Here is an 18,423-nt window from a genome sequence, read left to right as displayed (position 1 = left end):
GTGGCTTCCATCGGCGTTGAAGACTGATATAAATATTGTATGAGCAGGATATGCAGACTAGGATGTGATATCCCTGAGAGTTCATCAATCATTCTTTACATCTAAAATATATCCCAAAATCCATCCATTCATCAACTCCTCCCCCTCCCCACAAAAACCCCCTCAACCCACCTCGCCCCCGCAACACACCCCCTATCCACACCCCTCCAAAACAAATCCGTCGCCCAGAACACAACCACCGTACACACAATCCCGGCCGCCGCCCACGCCCTCACGAACCCCCAACTCCCCGGCTCAAACCCCACCTTCTCCACCCGCACAACCGCCTCAACCAGCTCCCCAAAGCCGTTATCCACCCACTTATCCTCGCCCACCTGGCCCGTGTACCGTTCCTGCATATACGTACCTATTGTGAACAGCACCATTCCGTGGATGATGTAGAGTGAATATGAGATCCGGCCGAGGTATTGCGCGAAAGAGGTTGTGAAGGGCCGTTGTAGGGTGGGTGAGTTGGTCAGGGTGAAGACCAGGAGGAGGGAGCCTAGAGTTAACCAGTAGTGTTCGCGGCCCAGGAAAATAGGTTCCCAGAGCGCGGGAGTGCATGGAATTAAGAAGGCATGATAAAAGCCCGGAGAAGGCGACTCTCCTGCGTACGAGAGCAGGAAAAGCGCCAAGAGCAACAGCAGGCCGTTAAGTACTTTAAGCAAGACCTTGACTCTGGGTTGTAGATTCATATCCGCGTCTTCGTGGTGAGAAAGTAACCTCTCCCTCTCTCCCTCACCAGCACGAATCAGACTCCACTCCGCCAAAACCATGCCTCCGAGGAAACTAAACACATCCCAACGTCCCCTCCTTAAACTCCAGCCCGCGAGCCCCATTGTACCAGCCATCCTCGTCTTCTCGCCCCTTGCCCCGCTCCCCGCCACCACCGTGAGAAACACAACCATGCTTCCGTAAAACTCAATCGGGATCGTCCACAGATGGCCATTATACGGCGATCCGTACGCTCTATTCGGATCCACGCCCCGATCCCAAAACGGGAACGCTATCTCCAGAAAATAGAACCACCAATGCTTCACCTGCGCCTTATAGCTCGGTAAAATCGGCGGTATGAGTTCGCCTCTCGATGGGACCGGGGTGAAGTACCCGTTATAAGCGAGGTTCATAGAGATGAACGTCCCAAAGAGGATGGGGAGGAAGAGCCGCATGCTGCGGCGGAAGACGGAGGAGGAGAGGGTTTGCAGGACGGCGGATCTGTTGCCGGAGCGGAGTTGGGAGAGGGGTTTGTGGGAGAGGACGAAGCCGGAGATGACGAAGAAGACGCCGACGGAGGCGCGGCCGGCGAAGAGGAGGCGGATGATGGGGAGTTGGAGGATGGATGTGTCGGTGGGGGAGGAGAGGTAGCCGTTTCGGAGGGGGTAGAACCAGTTTAGGACGAAGTGGTCCATGTACACGATGAGGGCGGCGATGCCGCGGAGGCCGTCGAGGTAAGATGTTGAGTGGAGGGGTACTGGTGGAGAGGTAAAGATAAAGGATGGGAGGAGAGGTTTGAGGAGCAGGGTAAAGAGGCCTCGAGTGGTGAGAGGAGTTTTCCGCCATGAGCGGCGGTGACGGTGAGGAAGTATTGGTGTGAAGGAGTATATTTCTTCTTGGGAGAGAAGATTGAAGCTTTTTTCATCGTCCATGTCCTCAGACGAAATGGGACAATTTGCTATTGTGGAAGATGATGAAGAAGCAAAAGATCGTATTGACGAAGAGTCTGTGGAGTCATTTGAATGGACAAAATGCTCCTTCTCATCATCTCGCTGTTGCAATAAACGAGGCATAATTAAAATAAAGTAAAGTATATCTCAACAATAAGTTCAAAGATCAGACGAAAGCCCAATCAATGGGACTGGGAAGGATGCAGAGCAGAACATGAGAAAATAACGGAATTATTTGCACTTGCAGAAAGAGAAGGACACAAGCAAAAGAAAGATGGCGATAGTTTCGAGTCTCCCACTATGGTTTCACTACAGATCGGCATGGATCTCCGGTTGCAGAAAGCTTGAGTGCGCATCGCTCAGATGATTATTGGTGTCCGCAAGAAACAACCTTAAATCTGGAACAGTCAAGCGCCCTAGCGAGACTCGACCGCGAAACCAAACCAATACCGAACCGAAGAAGTCATCCGAGCTGTCACTGTCTCGTCTCAGATTCTCTCGAATGTCTTTGTGATTTGATGTTGGTCTAAACCCTTTGAGTGCGGATGACTGGCAGAGAGCGCTGCTGTATGAATGAATAAAACGCCATCTTCGATCCGAATCCCATATGTGCGAGAACACCAACACTTAACAAGGCGCAAAGCAAGGAAACACAACGCAAATATATTCAGTCAGCCCACCTCGCGGACCAGACCAGTTTGCCCCCACCATACCAATACAAGACTCCTACATGATATTAACACGAACGCCTCCCTATGCTTTACCAAGCCAGCCATGCGCGACGAAGAAATCGAATATTCTACCTCCCTTCTGATTCTCTAATTTAGTGAGCTCTTTCACTTGTTTCTTCTTCATCTGCCCATTTACTTTCAATGCCTCCTTCATGACGGCTTCCTTGATCACCAGGTACGGCTTGGGATGGAGTCGAGTCTTCTCGCAAAGTTCGATTTCTTCCAGGGTCAGCAGATGGAGATCTGCCACGTTCTCTTGTGCAAGAGATATCGGCGAGACTCCACTGAGCGCGGGGATCTGGTATTTCTGCTTGGCAGGTGTAGCAGTCCCATTTGTGTGCCCATTTGTGAGAACCTTTTCTGGAACATTCTTGTCTCGAGGCGGCGACCCACCCACAGTATTGGTACTTGTGCGAGTTTCGAAGTCTGGTGCCACGAAGGCGGCAGCTCCAGAAGGTGTCTCGATGACAGGAGGAGCTTTGGTACGCTGTGAGCTCGCAAATCGTTCTCGATCGAGCGAACCCATGGGTTGGGCCTTTTGTTGTCGTGCAAGTCGGTCTTGCTCGTACTTCTGCCCGCTTTCCAGATCTCCAATCTTCATATGTCGCCAATCTTGTAATTGTGCCACAGCTTGGCGAAGATTGTGTTCCTCGATGAGCCCATTGCAGAATTCCTGGTAATCGTCGTGGTTCATCATTCGAGCAAAGGGTTTGGCTTTGTTCAGCAGATCTCGCTCTTCCTTGGTACGCTTCTTGTCAGCTGCAGCGTTCTTCCGGTAGTCGAGAAGGTTATGCTCGAATATGACCTTCTTTCTCTCCGCTCGCTGTGTGAGACGTGCGTTGTAGATGTCCATTACAGTCATCTTTAACTCCATCTCTGGCTCCAATTCGCCTGTGCGTGGATTAAGGCCATCTCCAGGATCGAATTGCATGTGCTGAACTGCCTCTTCTGCCTCATTCGCATGCTCGGTCTCGAACTCCAATCTACCTGGCATATATCCTTGAACTTCGTGACATGCTGGTACACTGGCTGTAGGCTTCTTCTTTGGAGTAGCAGGGGGTGCATTCTTTGCAGCCTCCTTCCTATCCTCGATTCTCCTCTTCTTCCGTGCTTGGAATTCTTCTCGAGGTATTTCATCAAGGAGAGCTGTATCTTTTGGACTCGCTCTTATAGGTAACGGGAAGTTCGGACTGTCCAAATATATCTTTTGGTAATGGGCCCGCACTTCATCTTTATTCCGATAACCGCCGATGTGGTCTGCTATATCTGCCCACGACCCGAGACCATATATCTCGGCGCCCTCGAGCAGTAAGAGCTCCTCATCTGCGCCCCAGTTCTTGTCATAGATGGGCACGGAATTTTGTTCAATTACTCGGAAAGGATGTGTAGCCGGTTGATGATTGTGTGAAGATTCACCCTTAGAGAAACAGTCTACGCAGAGGTCATATTCGTTGCAGGTACTATGCGCACACCGTATGCGGACCTAGCCAGCCAATGTTAGTCGCCGTGCCAGATATTGAACTTGCACCGCAGAGTGAATATAACTTACGGTAGACGTGATATCCGCAGAGCAAACATCGCAAACGTATTTGACTCCACCCTCGCCGCCACGAGTCGCGGTCTTCTTGCGGATGACGCCCATCTTGACGCCTCCGCCCTCGGTATCGTTGCGTCGGCAAAGGACACTTCGCAGATGTCAAGATGTCCCGATAAACGCAGGACACTCACGGCCAGATCGGAAGGGCCTCGTACTCCGTCTAGCAGACCTGCGAACCAGTTGTTGATGACGGTATGGCGTGGCTGATCTGTTGTCGTCGGTCCCCTGAGATCTTGATTACCGATTCAAGTGGCTGAGTTCGTGGAGAAGCGCGCTAGTACATTTTGGGACGATCTAAGAATTCCCAATGTTCGGGATGACTTCAAACTTTATGGAGACGAGGATGTCAAGGGATTGTCTGGAATTACAAGGGTCGGATTCGGTATTGGGGTAGGCCATGAGTTGATGACCTCGATGACAACAAAGTATTTTAGGACAAACCTTATGAGTACAAATTCCTCTTTCCAGTACTCTAAAATGTACAGCTACTCGAGTAAAACAGGTGAGAAAATATTAAAATGTAGACAAGAACAAAGTCCAAGATAAATAGAACAAAACAAGACTTGCAAGTAAAGTCCTACCTTGAAATAAGTCTACGTGATCTTCAAGATAGATCTCCTCCAAACACGTATCTGCATGTCTGAGGGTGGTTCAGCGTCTCGCTTTTGACCATGTTGGTCCTTTGATATTGGATGATTCCTAAGAACCAACACCACTATTCATAGCTGCATTTGGTGCTCTGAATAACATGTCAACGATTGATGGAATCACCTAGCTCTTGACCCCTAATATCACTTCGTCTTGGTCTTCGTATTGCTTTCAAGCCATACCACGTGACCTCAATGTTAATTCCGGCCGCTTTGGCCGAGAGATTTCCAGGGTCCTTTCGATGCAGCTGAGCCACTCTCTTTCTCCTGCTGCCACCTGTGAGGGCAGAACCTGAACCGCAATAAAAACAGACAGCAATTCCCCTTTCCTTTCGCCTCCTTTCGTAATCAGTTCAATCCACCCAATAAATCCCCCCATTCCTCCTTCCATCCATCCTTGATCTTACAAGCCATCACATATCCTCGTCATCCATTTCCCAGATCCCTTACGCATCCCAATTCTGCATCCTCCAGTTGCAGTATTGGTCTGGTGCTGTCAGCGGGTAAACAGCCAGCTCGCATCCTTTTGGCGGGGCACGCCCACGCCGAACTCTTGGAAACCGGGTTCACCGCACTGAGGAACCGCTCGACTTTACCACCAACACCTTATCACTCCCCCGCCCATACTCTCTTGAGTCCGACGAGCATTCTACAACAACATCACTATGTCTCGTTTCCTGACCAAGAGTAAGTTCAGCTTCTTGTCAATCGGGCAATACCTTCTTGAGGCATTTCAGCCACCCGCCGTTGCACACTGCTGCTTGAGACAATCGAACGCACTTTGCAGACTGCATTCGTTGGAGATGTTGGAAACACGATTGCTAACGCGCCGGTAAACAGAACTCAAGGAGACGCATCTTGCGCCCCTTGCGAATACCTTCTCCCGATCTACCTCGACCTCTACCATCACTCCCGACCCCAAGGAGGAGAAGGCTAGCACAAATGGCAGTTCTACGACTCTCAACGACAATGGCATAGGTACGTGAAACCAGCAGTCTTGCCACAACCTCCAGACTGATCTATCTAGCTGCCTCTGAGCTCATCGCAACCCAACCTCCTGCTCCTCCACGACCCGGAATCCTTATTGTCACGTTGCACGAAGGAGTTGGTTTCTCTCTTCCCGAACAATACAAGCAAATATTCAACAATCCGAACCACCAAAACTCCCTCTCACAAGGAAATGGATTCGGTGTAGCTGGATCTGTCCGACCTGGCTCTTCACAACAACAAGGCAGTGTTGCAGGTTCATATGTCAGCAGTTCACGACCTCAGACCTCTGGTGGTGGCTTTGCTGGGGTACCCACAAATCATGGCCGAATTTCATCCAAATACCTCCCCTATGCTCTTCTCGATTTCGATAAGCTGCAAGTATTCGTCAATGCGGTCTCAGGTACACCTGAGAACCCACTCTGGGCTGGAGACAATACACAATACAAGTTTGATGTATCAAGAGTGACAGAATTGGCTCTGCATCTTTACCTCCGAAACCCAAATGCTCCTCAGGGTGCTGGACGTACACAAGATATCTTCCTTGGTGTTGCGCGCATCAATCCTCGTTTTGAAGAGAAGCATGAGTATGTCGAGGATCCGAAATTGGGGAAGAAGGACAAGGAGAAAGCTCAAGCAGAATGGCAAAAGCAAGAGCAAGCTCTCGGTCACTCAGGAGCACAATGGGTTGATATCCAATTTGGAACTGGCAAGATCCGAATTGGCGTGGACTATATCGAGAATCGAACACGATCATTAAAGATTGAGGATTTTGATCTGTTAAAGGTGGTTGGAAAGGGAAGTTTTGGAAAAGTGATGCAAGTCAAGAAGAAGGATACCCAGCGGATTTACGCCTTGAAGACCATCCGAAAGGCACACATCATCTCCCGATCAGAAGTCGCACATACCCTGGCAGAACGATCGGTCCTCTCGCAAATAAACAACCCCTTCATCGTACCTCTCAAATTCACCTTCCAGTCACCAGAGAAGCTATACTTCGTTCTGGCATTCGTCAATGGCGGAGAGCTCTTCCACCACCTTCAAAAAGAGCAAAGATTTGATATCAATCGGTCGAGATTCTATACTGCAGAGCTTCTGTGTGCTTTGGAGTGTCTTCATGGCTTCAATGTCATCTACCGTGATCTGAAGCCCGAGAATATTCTCCTGGATTACTCAGGTCACATTGCTCTTTGTGATTTTGGACTCTGCAAGCTGGATATGAAGGACGAGGATCGCACCAACACTTTCTGCGGTACCCCTGAGTATCTCGCTCCAGAGTTGTTGTTAGGACAAGGTTATACCAAGACTGTTGATTGGTGGACTCTTGGCGTCCTTCTCTACGAGATGTTGACGGGACTGCCTCCATTCTACGACGAGAATACCAACGAGATGTACCGCAAGATCTTGTCAGAGCCTCTTCACTTCCCTTCACAAGATATCGTTCCTCCCTCCGCCAAGGACCTCCTCACAAAGCTTCTCAACCGCAAGCCTGACCAGAGACTTGGTGCTAATGGTGCATCTGAGATTAAGGCTCACCCCTTCTTCCACAGCATCGACTGGCGCAAGCTACTCCAGCGAAAGTATGAGCCTACATTCAAGCCTCATGTGGTATGTGTTTAAACTCCCAAAAAGCGAGGCTCTGCTAATTATTCGTAGACCGATGCTACTGACACCCAACATTTCGACATTGAGTTTACAGGAGAAACTCCGGCTGACTCCTATGTTGATGGACCTGTCCTTTCTGAGACCATGCAGAACCAGTTTACAGGTTGGTCGTAAGTGATAATTCAGCTCCAAATTGCCCAGCAGAACATGACTGACTCCCTAATTTTAGTTACAATCGGCCTGTAGCTGGCCTCGGAGATGCAGGTGGTTCGATCAGGGATCCCAATGCATTTGGCAGTGTTCAAGATGCCAGGTAAACATGTGACGCTTGACGAAGGGATGATTTGAACTTTCTCGTTCTTCTTCATATCACGTGGAGTGAGGTGGGGGTGAAACTGCTTCATCTTGGCCTAGGAGATGTCGGATCTGCATAGACGAGGAAGTCGGATGTGGCAGAGGTGTTTCAGGCAGCAACTGGAGTGGAGCGAGCTATTTTCATCATGATGATTGATCATGGTTGGTTGTCAGAGTGGCGTTGAAGGAATTGTTTGAGTTCATACAGTTCTGCGGCGATGGACAGGATGCTTTTTCACGGTGTCTCTGCTGCAGAAGGCAAAAATCAAATAGAAGTGCATTTTCAGACACTCCTCACTTCATTCCAGACATCCATTCCAGACTTGAATCTTAGTATTCCGTCCCATCTCCGCTCCGCTCCGCAGTGGTACCGCATTTCGGATTCCTGCATGTTGAGACGAAGGTTGACTAAAGACGCTTCCAGCTTAATATCTGCATCTGTGTCGTAGGTTGGAGACATGATTTGCTCTTTTTGTGGATCATATATCTCCTTGGAGAAAGGTGGATGTACAATGCTCAGTCATCACACACTGGTCTGGATGTTCTTCAGCAGGTGCGGGTGTTTCGGGCTGAATTCAAGGTTGGGTGTGAAAGACGCTAGTGGAGGGGTGGAAATGGTGGGATTTCCCTCCCAAACGTCATACACCAATTTCACCGTCAACATCTGATCTTCTCTTCTTCCCGCAACGAAGAATACTCACCTTCTCAACTACTTCTGCGAAGTGATCCGCCGATTGAAGCTGCTCCAATTGAAAAGTATGTGCCATCGATGCTCCCTCTGCTATCGTACTCGCTGCTGTGCAAGCTGGTGGGATGATTGTTGATTGCCCCGCTTTGAGCTTGCTGCGACCTGAAGGAAATGCGAAGAAGAGCTGCAATCGGACCGCAACAGGAATAATTTTACTAACAGGTGATTCTCAATAGTAGGATTATAAGGCTGCAATCCCATCTCGAAACCAAATTCTAAGGAAATACCAAGTTCCCGGAGACGCAGGTACGATAAAAAGCAAAAACACGTTCAAACCTATCTCCGCCCTTTCTTCTTACAACTACAAGAACCCAACGCGAACCTCTCGACATCACAACACAGTAACCCCGTCAACATGGCACCAGCAGATACATTGCCCTCCTGGAGCAAGCTTCAGGACCATCACACCAGGGTCGGAAAATCATTCGTCCTCAAGGATGAGTTCAAGAAGGACCCCACCCGATTCGAGAAATTCTCCTTCTCGTTCCCCAACACCGCAGATGGATCCGAGATCCTCTTCGACTTCAGCAAGAACTTCCTCACGGAAGAGACCTTGAAGCTCCTCGTCCAGGTGGCTAAGGAGGCTAAGTTGGAGGAGTTGAGAGATGCGATGTTCAAGGGCGAGAAGATCAACAAGACGGAAGGCAGAGCTGTTTTGCATGCCGCGCTGAGAAATGTCAGCAATGAGGAAATTATGGTTGATGGTGTTAATGTTACGCCGGGTGTCAATAAGGAGTTGAAGCATATGGAGGAGTTCAGTGAGGCAGTCAGAAGTGGTGAGTGGAAGGGATACACTGGCAAGCCATTGACTACTATTATCAATATTGGTATTGGCGGATCTGATCTGTAAGTATTGCAAGTGGCTTGCGACGATCAGTACTGATGATCTTTAGCGGACCAGTTATGGTCACCGAGGCTCTCAAGTATTATGGCGACCGCAAGATGACTCTCCATTTCGTCTCAAACATCGACGGTACACATATGGCTGAGGCTCTTCGCGACTCAGACCCAGAGACTACCCTCTTTTTGGTCGCTTCAAAGACTTTCACTACGGCTGAGACAACCACGAACGCCAACAGTGCTAAGGAATGGTTCTTGGAGAAGACAGAAGGAAAGGGAGACATTGCCAAGCACTTCGTTGCCCTTTCCACAAATGAGAGCGAAGTTACCAAGTTCGGTATCGACTCCAAGAACATGTTCGGATTCGAGAGCTGGGTTGGTGGACGATACAGTGTTTGGTCCGCTATTGGTCTCAGTGTGGCTATCTACATTGGATTCAAGAACTTCCATGAATTCTTGTCCGGTGCTCATGCTATGGATAAGCATTTCCGAGAGACTCCTTTGGAAAAGAATATTCCAGTCATTGCTGGTCTCCTCAGCGTTTGGTACTCTGACTTTTATGGTGCTCAGACGCATTTGGTCTCTCCGTAAGTACATCCTGTGAAGCTAAATAAACGTAAGGGCTGATTTGTGTAGATTTGACCAATACCTTCACCGCTTTCCGGCATACCTTCAACAACTCTCCATGGAGTCCAATGGAAAAGCCGTATCCCGCTCAACAAACGAATTCATTAAATACACCACCGGCCCCATCCTCTTTGGTGAACCAGCAACTAACGCTCAGCACTCTTTTTACCAACTCCTCCACCAAGGCACAAAGCTCATTCCCACGGACTTCATCCTTGCAGCCGAATCCCACAACCCAATTGATAACAACAAGCACCAAAAGATGCTAGCATCTAACTTCTTCGCTCAAGCTGAAGCCTTAATGGTTGGCAAGAACGAAGCCCAATTAAAGGAAGAAAATACCCCAACCGAGCTCCTAAAGCACAAGACTTTCTTAGGCAACAGACCCACGACATCGATCCTTGCTCAGAAGATCACACCAGGCACCCTTGGTGCTCTGATCGTCTACTACGAGCACCTGACCTTCACCGAGGGCGCCATCTGGGATATCAACTCGTTTGATCAGTGGGGTGTTGAGCTTGGAAAGGTGCTTGCGAAGAAGATCCAGGCGGAATTGGACACTGAGGGTGTTCCGGAGAGCCATGACAGCAGTACTGGTGGCTTGATCAAGGCTTTCAAGCAGAAGTCGGGGTTGCTGGGGAAGATGTGAATGAATGGCATTGTGACGGGTTCGCGATAGATGATGGATATGAATAGTAAAATTGTTTGAGTTTTTAAATCGCTTTTGCTGCTTTTGCTGCGAGAGATATCGGCCTCTGTGTATTTCGTGATTTGTTTTTCCCGGCCGTAGTTCGATAGAGCTAGTGCTTTCCTCCCACTCCGCTATCTCATTTCTACAACTCTGTCCACGTCCTCATTTATTGAGCTCTACTTGATCCTCCTATTTCGTCGCCGCGACCGAAAATGAACGATACTGCCGTCAATGTCCCTACATCGTCGGTACATGGCCAATATCGATTCCAAACTTTTCATTGTAGTAAATTGGCAAAAGATTCATGGGATACTCGTAAACTTTGGTAGTTTAGCGTTATTAGTTATTTTTAATTACAGGCTTATAGTAAATCTGAGCTCAAGTCTGTTTTGCTATATATTAAAGCTCGATATTTAGTGAGATGCTTTTGAGTTTTGTAGTTTTGTTTAGTAGGATTGTGTAATTAAGATCCTTCACTGTTGTAATAGCAGAGACTGTTTTGAACATGTACCTAGGTACTTTTTGCTGATAATAATAGTAAATATAATATTATTGAAAAGTAATTAATTAATAATTCTTTATAAATTTAGTAAAATAAGTCTGAGTTTTTAAAAGTTTAATATACTGAAGCCGAATTGCAGATTTTGACAATAATTTCGAATCGATTTCCAAAGTTTTTAGAACTAATACTAGCTTCTTTTGATATTGAATTTACAATATTAAAAGAGTGATTATTTGTCGTTTTTGACTAAATTAAAGGTGATGCAATCGACTGTCATATTCTTCGGTTAAAAATAGCCTGGAAATTCCCTATAAACTCAGACTTATCTGACCAGGCTTGTAAGCTGATGGACATTGGAGAAAACACAGTCCTCCATTGGCAGATTAGCACAATTAGTAACTTTGTCTGAACTTATTTTGTATCAGTGTATGATTAACAGCCTCTCTTGCTCATAACGCGCCACCCAATGAAATTATCTTGAGCCAGCATAATGGTAATTGAGATGCAGATTTCAGTTTGATTCTATCATTCCACACATCGACAATAGGGTATCGTCCCACATCCGTAAATACAATAGTATCGCCGAGCACAAGTTCCGTCAAAGAATGGCAGTTCAACGTTGTCTTTGTCATAGTGTAAAATTATCGCAGAGTGATATCTACAAAGATACCCGGTGGAAACCTCGCTAGGTTGTCCTGCAAGAAAATGCCGTCCGCAAACAGAAACATCTTGGCGTTTCCAATGACCATATGAAAGTCTCCTACAGGCCTCAATATCAAAGGTGTGCTACATCCCACAACAACAAAGACTTGATCTCCAATCTTGAGACCTTCAGTTCCTAGTCCGAATGGCACATCCACCTTGCTGGTCTGGATTACCCGTGATGGTGGGCATTGCCTATAAGAAAACGCAGTCCTCGATGAACACAGACCCTCTGCTATCCTGAGTTGTATTTCGTTTGCTTCATTCAAGGACTCTCCTTTCGAGTTCAACTCTTCTTCTATTGTTTGAATAATCTCAGAACTCTGTTTCATGGCCTTAAGCAGTTCAGGCCGCGGGTAATGAATTCGAATCGCCTCTTTCAGCCCCCGATCCAATTCACTAATTTTGCCCTTCGCTCGTAGAAGATGATGTTGCAGGAAGGACTCGAAGGGTTTGAAGTTGAGGATCGGCTGGTAGTGCGGCGTTCCCATGCTCTCGATTATTCCCAGCAACACACCTTTGACGTACATTGCGTTGCTCTTGCCATCAAACCGGACAATGGGATTGCTCAGGGGTGGAGGAGCTTGGGGTACATCGGGCCCGGCTACCACCCTGCCGCTATAATTCGTCTGTTTTCCGAAGTAGCTCGGCATCCAGGTCGGAATACACTGTTCATCTGGGTTATCAGGTCGCAGCCAGTAGGAGTTCCGGCAGCCAATCTCGAGCAAGAAGTCAAGATTCTTCTCTGACGCAATCCAAGCAAAAGTGATATCCAGAGCCATTCTGAACGGCGACCTCTCGTAGTCTGGCACAATGTGCCTTCTGGCTTCCGGCGGAAAGCAGCTGTAATAAGCAAAGACGCAATCTCTTGGATTTGAACAGTCTCGATGGCGGAGATAGCAGCCCAACCAGGATGGAATCCGCAGATACCGTTTCTGGCGGCCGTATCCAGGACGCAATGCCACCCGCCTGTCCCCAATGACGATACTTCGAAATATTGACGCTTCGGCAACATGGGAGTTGACGTCGACGAAGCGCAAGAAGTCAGCCAGGTCCAATGTCATCGAGCCATAGTGTAGTGTTGCGTGGTCACTGTACATGATTTCCTGCACAGTCCATGATCTGGTCCAGTACTTTGAGCAAAAGATTGCTTCTACCGCTTGTTTGATTGGAACCCATTCTCCACTGTCGTGATCCTTCGGGGTTACCAACTCTGGTTGCGAGAGAAATTTCATAGCTGACATAATGTCAAGGCGGCCATAGGAAGCATTCTCTAAGGGTTTGCCCAGCCAAATGATCGTCTTCGCTGCCCTGGAGTACCGATCGAGCATCTTGGTGACTTCTCTGCTGCGCTCAGCAAGGTCTGACTGGTTGATAACCAGAGCGTCAACCCAGAGTAGGCGATCTTCGTCCAATTTGCGCAGCCTCAGTAACACTTCAAACAGGCTGGGAGTGACTAGGTACTCGAAACAATCCAACACAATAGCCTGTAAGTCGTTTGTCGGACCCCAAACATAAGACAGTGCCTCATATTTCGGAGCACGGTCTTCTAGCGATACCAGGATTGAGCAGTGAATCTTCCCTGTACCCCGGTGAAGCTTCAGCAGTCTCAATGCCTCCGGTGGCAGTGGCGAGTATATTTTCTCTGCCGCGGCGGTATTCTTCTGGTTTAAACTGGTGGTGTCGCTGGCATCTTCAGTTTGCTCAGACGCCCAAGTCGACTCAATAAGTTGCTCACAGACGCTGGAGTCATATGCACTTGTAATATAGTCGAAACTCTCGAACGACCCTTGCTTGCCTGGGTCGTATCCAAGCATCATCGGGTCTCGTATATTCATGGTGTGTAGGAGATAACCTTGGAGTTTGAAGTCAACAATTCTGATTTAATGAAGCCGCTCTTCTTATCGTGCTTCTTCATGAACAAAGTAGAGATATTTAGGTAAGGCGAGGCTCAGGCGGAAGATAGTTGATCCGATTGACGCGAAACCAAACCCCTCAGAAAATAGAAGTCAAAACCTCAAGTTTCCAAGGTGTTCTGTTCGGTATCAATCGACTTATGTGCAGATAGCATCTGCCCAGACCAAACGAGGCTTATGTTGATCCCTAAGATGGCGCAGAGCAGAGTCCAGTGACACGGTAATGTACATAGCCTCGTCGTCGATTTTACTGAGTTCTGAACGAGTAGGGTCGCCCAAGACGTAAAATAGAGCTGTATATTTATCGATCAAATTATTGTGACATTTTTTCAATGTTGTTAGGAGGAGGCTACAGTGCAACGTGTCCTTTATATCTGTGGAAGGCTGCAGAAGGATGAGGCGGATCGCATCACGCTCTGTGAGATTTTGGTATTGATAAGTTGCCATGATCCGGTGTAGGGAGCCAAGCAATTTGAACGATGAATCTATCACGCCTTAAGCTAAGGTAGGCAGTTTCAAGATTGCTGTCATGAAGTCTAAGTCGAAAGGGTGTGGTGTCTTCGACCAGTTGAGAGTCAAGGCTTTGCCCTGTCGCATCTAGGCGTCTTGTATCGGGCTAGATCTGTTGGGTACTCCATATGTCCCGATACGAGGCCGAATCAGAATGAATCACAATGTCCCAGCCTCACTCCTTTGGCGAATGGAAGTCTTTGGGAGGGCTGCACTACACCTCTGAGAATTTCGGCTACTTGGACGCCATGCTTTGTTACAATTGTATTAGATGTGCCAAATCATTGCATTAAGCCACACTGAGCTATGCTTTATTGCTGAGTCACTTTTTCTGCGAGTTCCAACTGATTGTGGAACATATTTAGAAAGAGCTTTGGCGCACTGATGAAGAACCCGACATGCGAAATTGTGAATGTACTGCTTTTGGTCTGGTCTATTACTTAATATTAATATCTAGAAACGAATTGGATGCTGGCGAAGGAAACTTTGACGGACGGATTCAAATGTTGTAAATTCAGCAGCAATTTCCTCTGTCGAAACACGATGTCGGTGACAATGCCAAACTCTGACCTTGGAAATTCTTTAGATTAGGCCCTTGAAATCTGCCTTTATATCGATCTCCATGTCCCATTGCATTACCGACAATTCAATTGTTTCTCTCAGCTTCTATTTGACGGACTATGTCGGTTGGCATAACGTCTGTACTTTCTCTAAAAGAAGAGTCAACTACCCAAGTGAGGCAGGTCACAGCATCATTTGTCTCGATGGTGCCTCGAGTCGGAGGCGGACCCGGCTCTACGATCCTAAACCGGTGAGAGATTGACCAGAGCACTTGAGCTGTGCTGAAATGACGGGTGAAAGCGGCCTTCGGACGAGCGACAGCCATAAAATGTCGGAGGTTAGCGTTAGCCCTGCACAGCTCGAGTGCTCCCCGGGTCTTTCGGGGTAGGTAGTGGCCATACTACTTACCACTCATCATCGTTCTTGGAGTCAAATTCCGACCCTACACCTCCACGCTGGTGACTCTGAGGCCACTTCGTATACCAATCGGAGTGGTAGCAAACTTGGGCGGCTGCCATGTAACATTCAACAATCAGAAATCAACACACAACCTCACAACGACCACGAATTCGGACCCGAAGGACTCAAAGCATGTCGCTTCCTATTTGTCCGAGTCCACAACTTCATCACAGAGGTCGCGTTGGTATTGGTATTATAGAGATTGGGAAAATCGCATATCGGACTATTCAAATCGCATGCGATCCAGCTCCGCAGTCAGATATAGTGAATGCATGCCCAACAGCGAGACAAGCAAGACACAATATTTAGTTCTCCTGGGTCCCCATCTCGAAAGCATTGAACAGTAAGACTTGCTGGAATCTGCACTTTCGTCAGGCTTCTTCATTTCGAAAGTGTAACGCTTGTCTTCACAGAAATCAAAAACAGAAGTCGAGCCAACGGCAGGAAGCGAACTTGATAATCCGTACGAAAGCTTTCGAAGGCACTTGGCCGTATGTTGCTCTCCGGAATGGTAGAATATACCAAGCACGGAAATCAACTGGGAACATTTTCAAGATTGGAGTAGGCATCTCTATACCGACAGGCATTTCGGAATTCAGATTTCTCTTGCTCTCCGTGCACTCCAGATCTCAAGCCACCTGATATTTAAGAGAGTCGTGGTCATGACAGGAGTTTTATATCTTCATACACTTACGAATTAGAGACTTCTGAGGTCTAATGTGGGTCCCGGTTTTACGACCCGGGTGTCGTGAGCCAAACCATGGGTATTTTGACTTTGGAACGATCTTGGCTTTCTATACATTGTGGTTTGATATTGAGAACAAGTCCATCGTCTCTAAAAATTAGATAATACAACATTGCTATATCTTCTTTTCAAGATGTCTGTTGCTGTCACACGTTACACCGGCTATTATCCTCTCAATTTTGGGCGACCCCATTCAACTCTCATAACCTAGTGCAATCGTACTAAATTCCAAGTAACTTTCTTCTCCACTACCCACACTAACATGATGCTCCCCTACGTTCCCATTCACAATCATCTCCGGCGGAATTGGGAAATCCGTCAACCCCGAGTCTTGTCCAGTAATCTCTAACACCATCTTCTCGCCCGGCTCAAACACAATACCAGTAGGCCAGAGCATGATCTCCAGTCTAATCGTTTGCCCGGGTGCCACAGGCTCCGGATTATTATTAGATAGTACCTTCCAGTTCTTCGTAGAGAGTTCACTGGAGATGTGCCATCGAGAGGCACGTAGCATACCTGAAGGTCCCAGATACCGGAACACGCTTGTTTCGGGGACTTCGGCACCTTGAGGAAGAGGGATGTTCTGGTGGTAGAGAAAGTCGCCACCGGGAGAGGCTTTTCGTATCCGGGTGTAGATGTCCATGTCGTTATGTGACGGTGAGGCAATACTGATAACTAGCGAGGAAGGTCCCACAAGTATTGTCTTCGAATTGAAAGTGTGCTCGAAAGCGAGTCCGTCGTTCTTCGCAGAGTCTGCAGAATACTTCAGAACGGCTGATTCTTGCATTGGTGTTTCCGAGAGAGTATGATTAGCAGACAAGTAAAGTCTCTGAGAATGAGCCAATGGGAGATTCCATGGTAAATCTGGAAACGGCAGATTCACGTAAGCCGGTTCTGTGTAGTTAAGTAATGCATAGCGCACTTTGGGTGTGGTGGGCCATTCATTCTGCGCGCCCTTGAGATAGTAGTCGAAAAATTTGTGGAGGTCCGTGGTGCGCTCTTCGGAGTAAAGGTCGTACCATTCTTGGGTTGCGTGAATAGTCAACCTATCATGCAGAGGGGTTTTAGCTTCATGGGAACATTTTACTCAGACGTTCACAAAAAAACATACCATTTTTCCAGATGGGGAATCTCTTCGAAGCCTCTGATGGAACCTAGTGTATGAATGCTCGTTGAAAAGCTGCCAAGTATATAAGCGGGGACATTTATCTTTGACATATCCGCTCGTTTGTCCTCCCAGTATTCACTTGAGTTAGGATTGAGCTTGTTCATCGCCGTGATGTCTTCTTGCTGCCCTCTGCCTATTCCGAGGTCGTAATTAGCATGGGTTTCTCAATTGGCATAATCTGAGGGATATCGTTATGCAAGGAATGTCTGACCTTGCAACATCCCACCAACGATGGTTGAGAATGCGAACCTCGGGACTCCACCTCTGAAGCAGTCTTCTCTATAAGGATCCCCAGATCCTTCTAATGGCGCGATACAGACCAGATGAGGTGGTTGCTCAGCAGCAACAAACCACTGGACCATCGCAAGCCAGGAGTTGCCTGCCATTGCCACTTTGCCATTACACCATGGTAGTTTGGCAACCTCCTCAATCGCATCATACCCATCGCGTCCTTCAGCAGTTCCCCACCAGCGTAGATCACCCTCCGAATCTCCAGCTCCTCGAGCGTTTACGTTGACAATAGTGAAGCCTTTTGGAACCCATTCTGCGGGATCGAGTCTCACACTTGAGTCAACCAAAGAGAAGCTCAAGCATAGGGAGCTGGACAAACCCTTCGAAACTATCGTAGCCGGATAAACACTCTTGTGGAACTCCTGCTCGATGCGAAAAGACTTTTAGGTTAAGTACCCCATCGCCACTTTTACCATATGGACCCCACATAACAATTGCAGGACTCTTCTCTTCAGTCTTAGCACGGAAAATGTCCGTTCGTATCTTGGTCCCATCTCGCAGTGTGAGGACGAAGTTCCTATCTAGAATGATATCACAAGGCAGCGAACGGTATTGTGGCCCTCGTTTGTGCCCTTGATAGAGCTCAAGTGTTTCTGGTTCCTTGGGAGGGTCTGAGAGTCGCTGTGTTGGTCGCTGATGGACTTCTACTGACCCAACTTTGAAATGAGACATGGATACGATTCCTCGTTATCGAAAAGCAAAATGAAACAGATTGAATAGGATTGAGTGCCTCTTTATCCACTTGCGATGTGATGTCCTCGACGAGCTCATTAGCGGATGTGCCATCAGTCATTATATTCGCAAGCGGGCACCACAAAACAAAGCACAGCTCATCCGGGTACTTGTAATTCTCTTCCGGATAGTAACAGCGGCATATCATGAGGATCATAATTGCGGGGAAGAGGAACCATTGTTTATTAGACTTTAGAAGTCGGTCTTGGAAAGTGGAGACGAGAAGCCGAAGTGGAGGGACAGTGGAAGTGAGAGGGGAAGTGGGACCGGAGCCGCCGGAGGTGGAATGCGTGCAAGCTGCGTGGAC

At 47.9% G+C, this 18,423-nt stretch overlaps 6 protein-coding genes across 6 annotated transcripts; 2 read left to right on the top strand and 4 right to left on the bottom strand.

The window, feature by feature from the left end:
* Positions 1 to 131: 131 nt before the first annotated feature.
* Positions 132 to 1,685, bottom strand: LY89DRAFT_596299 (uncharacterized protein; the record flags this gene model as incomplete). Its single annotated transcript, XM_018209911.1, has 1 exon — positions 132 to 1,685. The coding sequence occupies one exon, from the start codon at positions 1,683 to 1,685 to the stop codon at positions 132 to 134; it is 1,554 nt and encodes a 517-aa protein (XP_018064861.1).
* A 771-nt stretch (positions 1,686 to 2,456) lies between these two features.
* LY89DRAFT_656307 (transcriptional adaptor 2) lies at positions 2,457 to 4,076 on the bottom strand (the record flags this gene model as incomplete). Its single annotated transcript, XM_018212376.1, has 2 exons — positions 2,457 to 3,917; positions 3,984 to 4,076. The coding sequence occupies 2 exons, from the start codon at positions 4,074 to 4,076 to the stop codon at positions 2,457 to 2,459; spliced, it is 1,554 nt and encodes a 517-aa protein (XP_018064860.1).
* A 1,130-nt stretch (positions 4,077 to 5,206) lies between these two features.
* Positions 5,207 to 7,715, top strand: LY89DRAFT_262780 (serine/threonine protein kinase-like protein). The gene is made up of 5 exons (XM_018206286.1): positions 5,207 to 5,365; positions 5,519 to 5,656; positions 5,706 to 7,273; positions 7,322 to 7,440; positions 7,500 to 7,715. The coding sequence occupies exons 1-5, from the start codon at positions 5,344 to 5,346 to the stop codon at positions 7,585 to 7,587; spliced, it is 1,935 nt and encodes a 644-aa protein (XP_018064859.1). The 5' UTR covers positions 5,207 to 5,343; the 3' UTR covers positions 7,588 to 7,715.
* A 1,012-nt stretch (positions 7,716 to 8,727) lies between these two features.
* Positions 8,728 to 10,488, top strand: LY89DRAFT_675329 (putative glucose-6-phosphate isomerase; the record flags this gene model as incomplete). The annotated part of the gene is made up of 3 exons (XM_018213501.1): positions 8,728 to 9,218; positions 9,266 to 9,799; positions 9,849 to 10,488. 3 exons carry the CDS (start codon positions 8,728 to 8,730, stop codon positions 10,486 to 10,488), a joined length of 1,665 nt encoding a protein of 554 aa, XP_018064858.1.
* A 2,334-nt stretch (positions 10,489 to 12,822) lies between these two features.
* On the bottom strand, positions 12,823 to 13,275 carry LY89DRAFT_562850 (heterokaryon incompatibility; the record flags this gene model as incomplete). The annotated part of the gene is made up of 1 exon (XM_018208485.1): positions 12,823 to 13,275. A coding segment is annotated over one exon (453 nt), but the record flags the coding sequence as incomplete, so codon positions are not given.
* Positions 13,276 to 15,990: 2,715 nt separating this feature from the next.
* Positions 15,991 to 18,242, bottom strand: LY89DRAFT_723692 (alpha/beta-hydrolase). The gene is made up of 4 exons (XM_018218840.1): positions 17,704 to 18,242; positions 17,305 to 17,657; positions 17,037 to 17,226; positions 15,991 to 16,971 (listed from the first exon to the last, which is right to left on the bottom strand). Exons 1-4 carry the CDS (start codon positions 18,054 to 18,056, stop codon positions 16,119 to 16,121), a joined length of 1,749 nt encoding a protein of 582 aa, XP_018064856.1. The 5' UTR covers positions 18,057 to 18,242; the 3' UTR covers positions 15,991 to 16,118.
* Positions 18,243 to 18,423: the final 181 nt, after the last annotated feature.

This window comes from Mollisia scopiformis (assembly GCF_001500285.1).
Source record: "Mollisia scopiformis unplaced genomic scaffold LY89scaffold_26, whole genome shotgun sequence".
NCBI lineage: Eukaryota > Fungi > Ascomycota > Leotiomycetes > Helotiales > Mollisiaceae > Mollisia > Mollisia scopiformis.
Note: the sequence above shows the minus strand (reverse complement) of the source record. Positions and strands in the feature narration are given on the sequence as shown.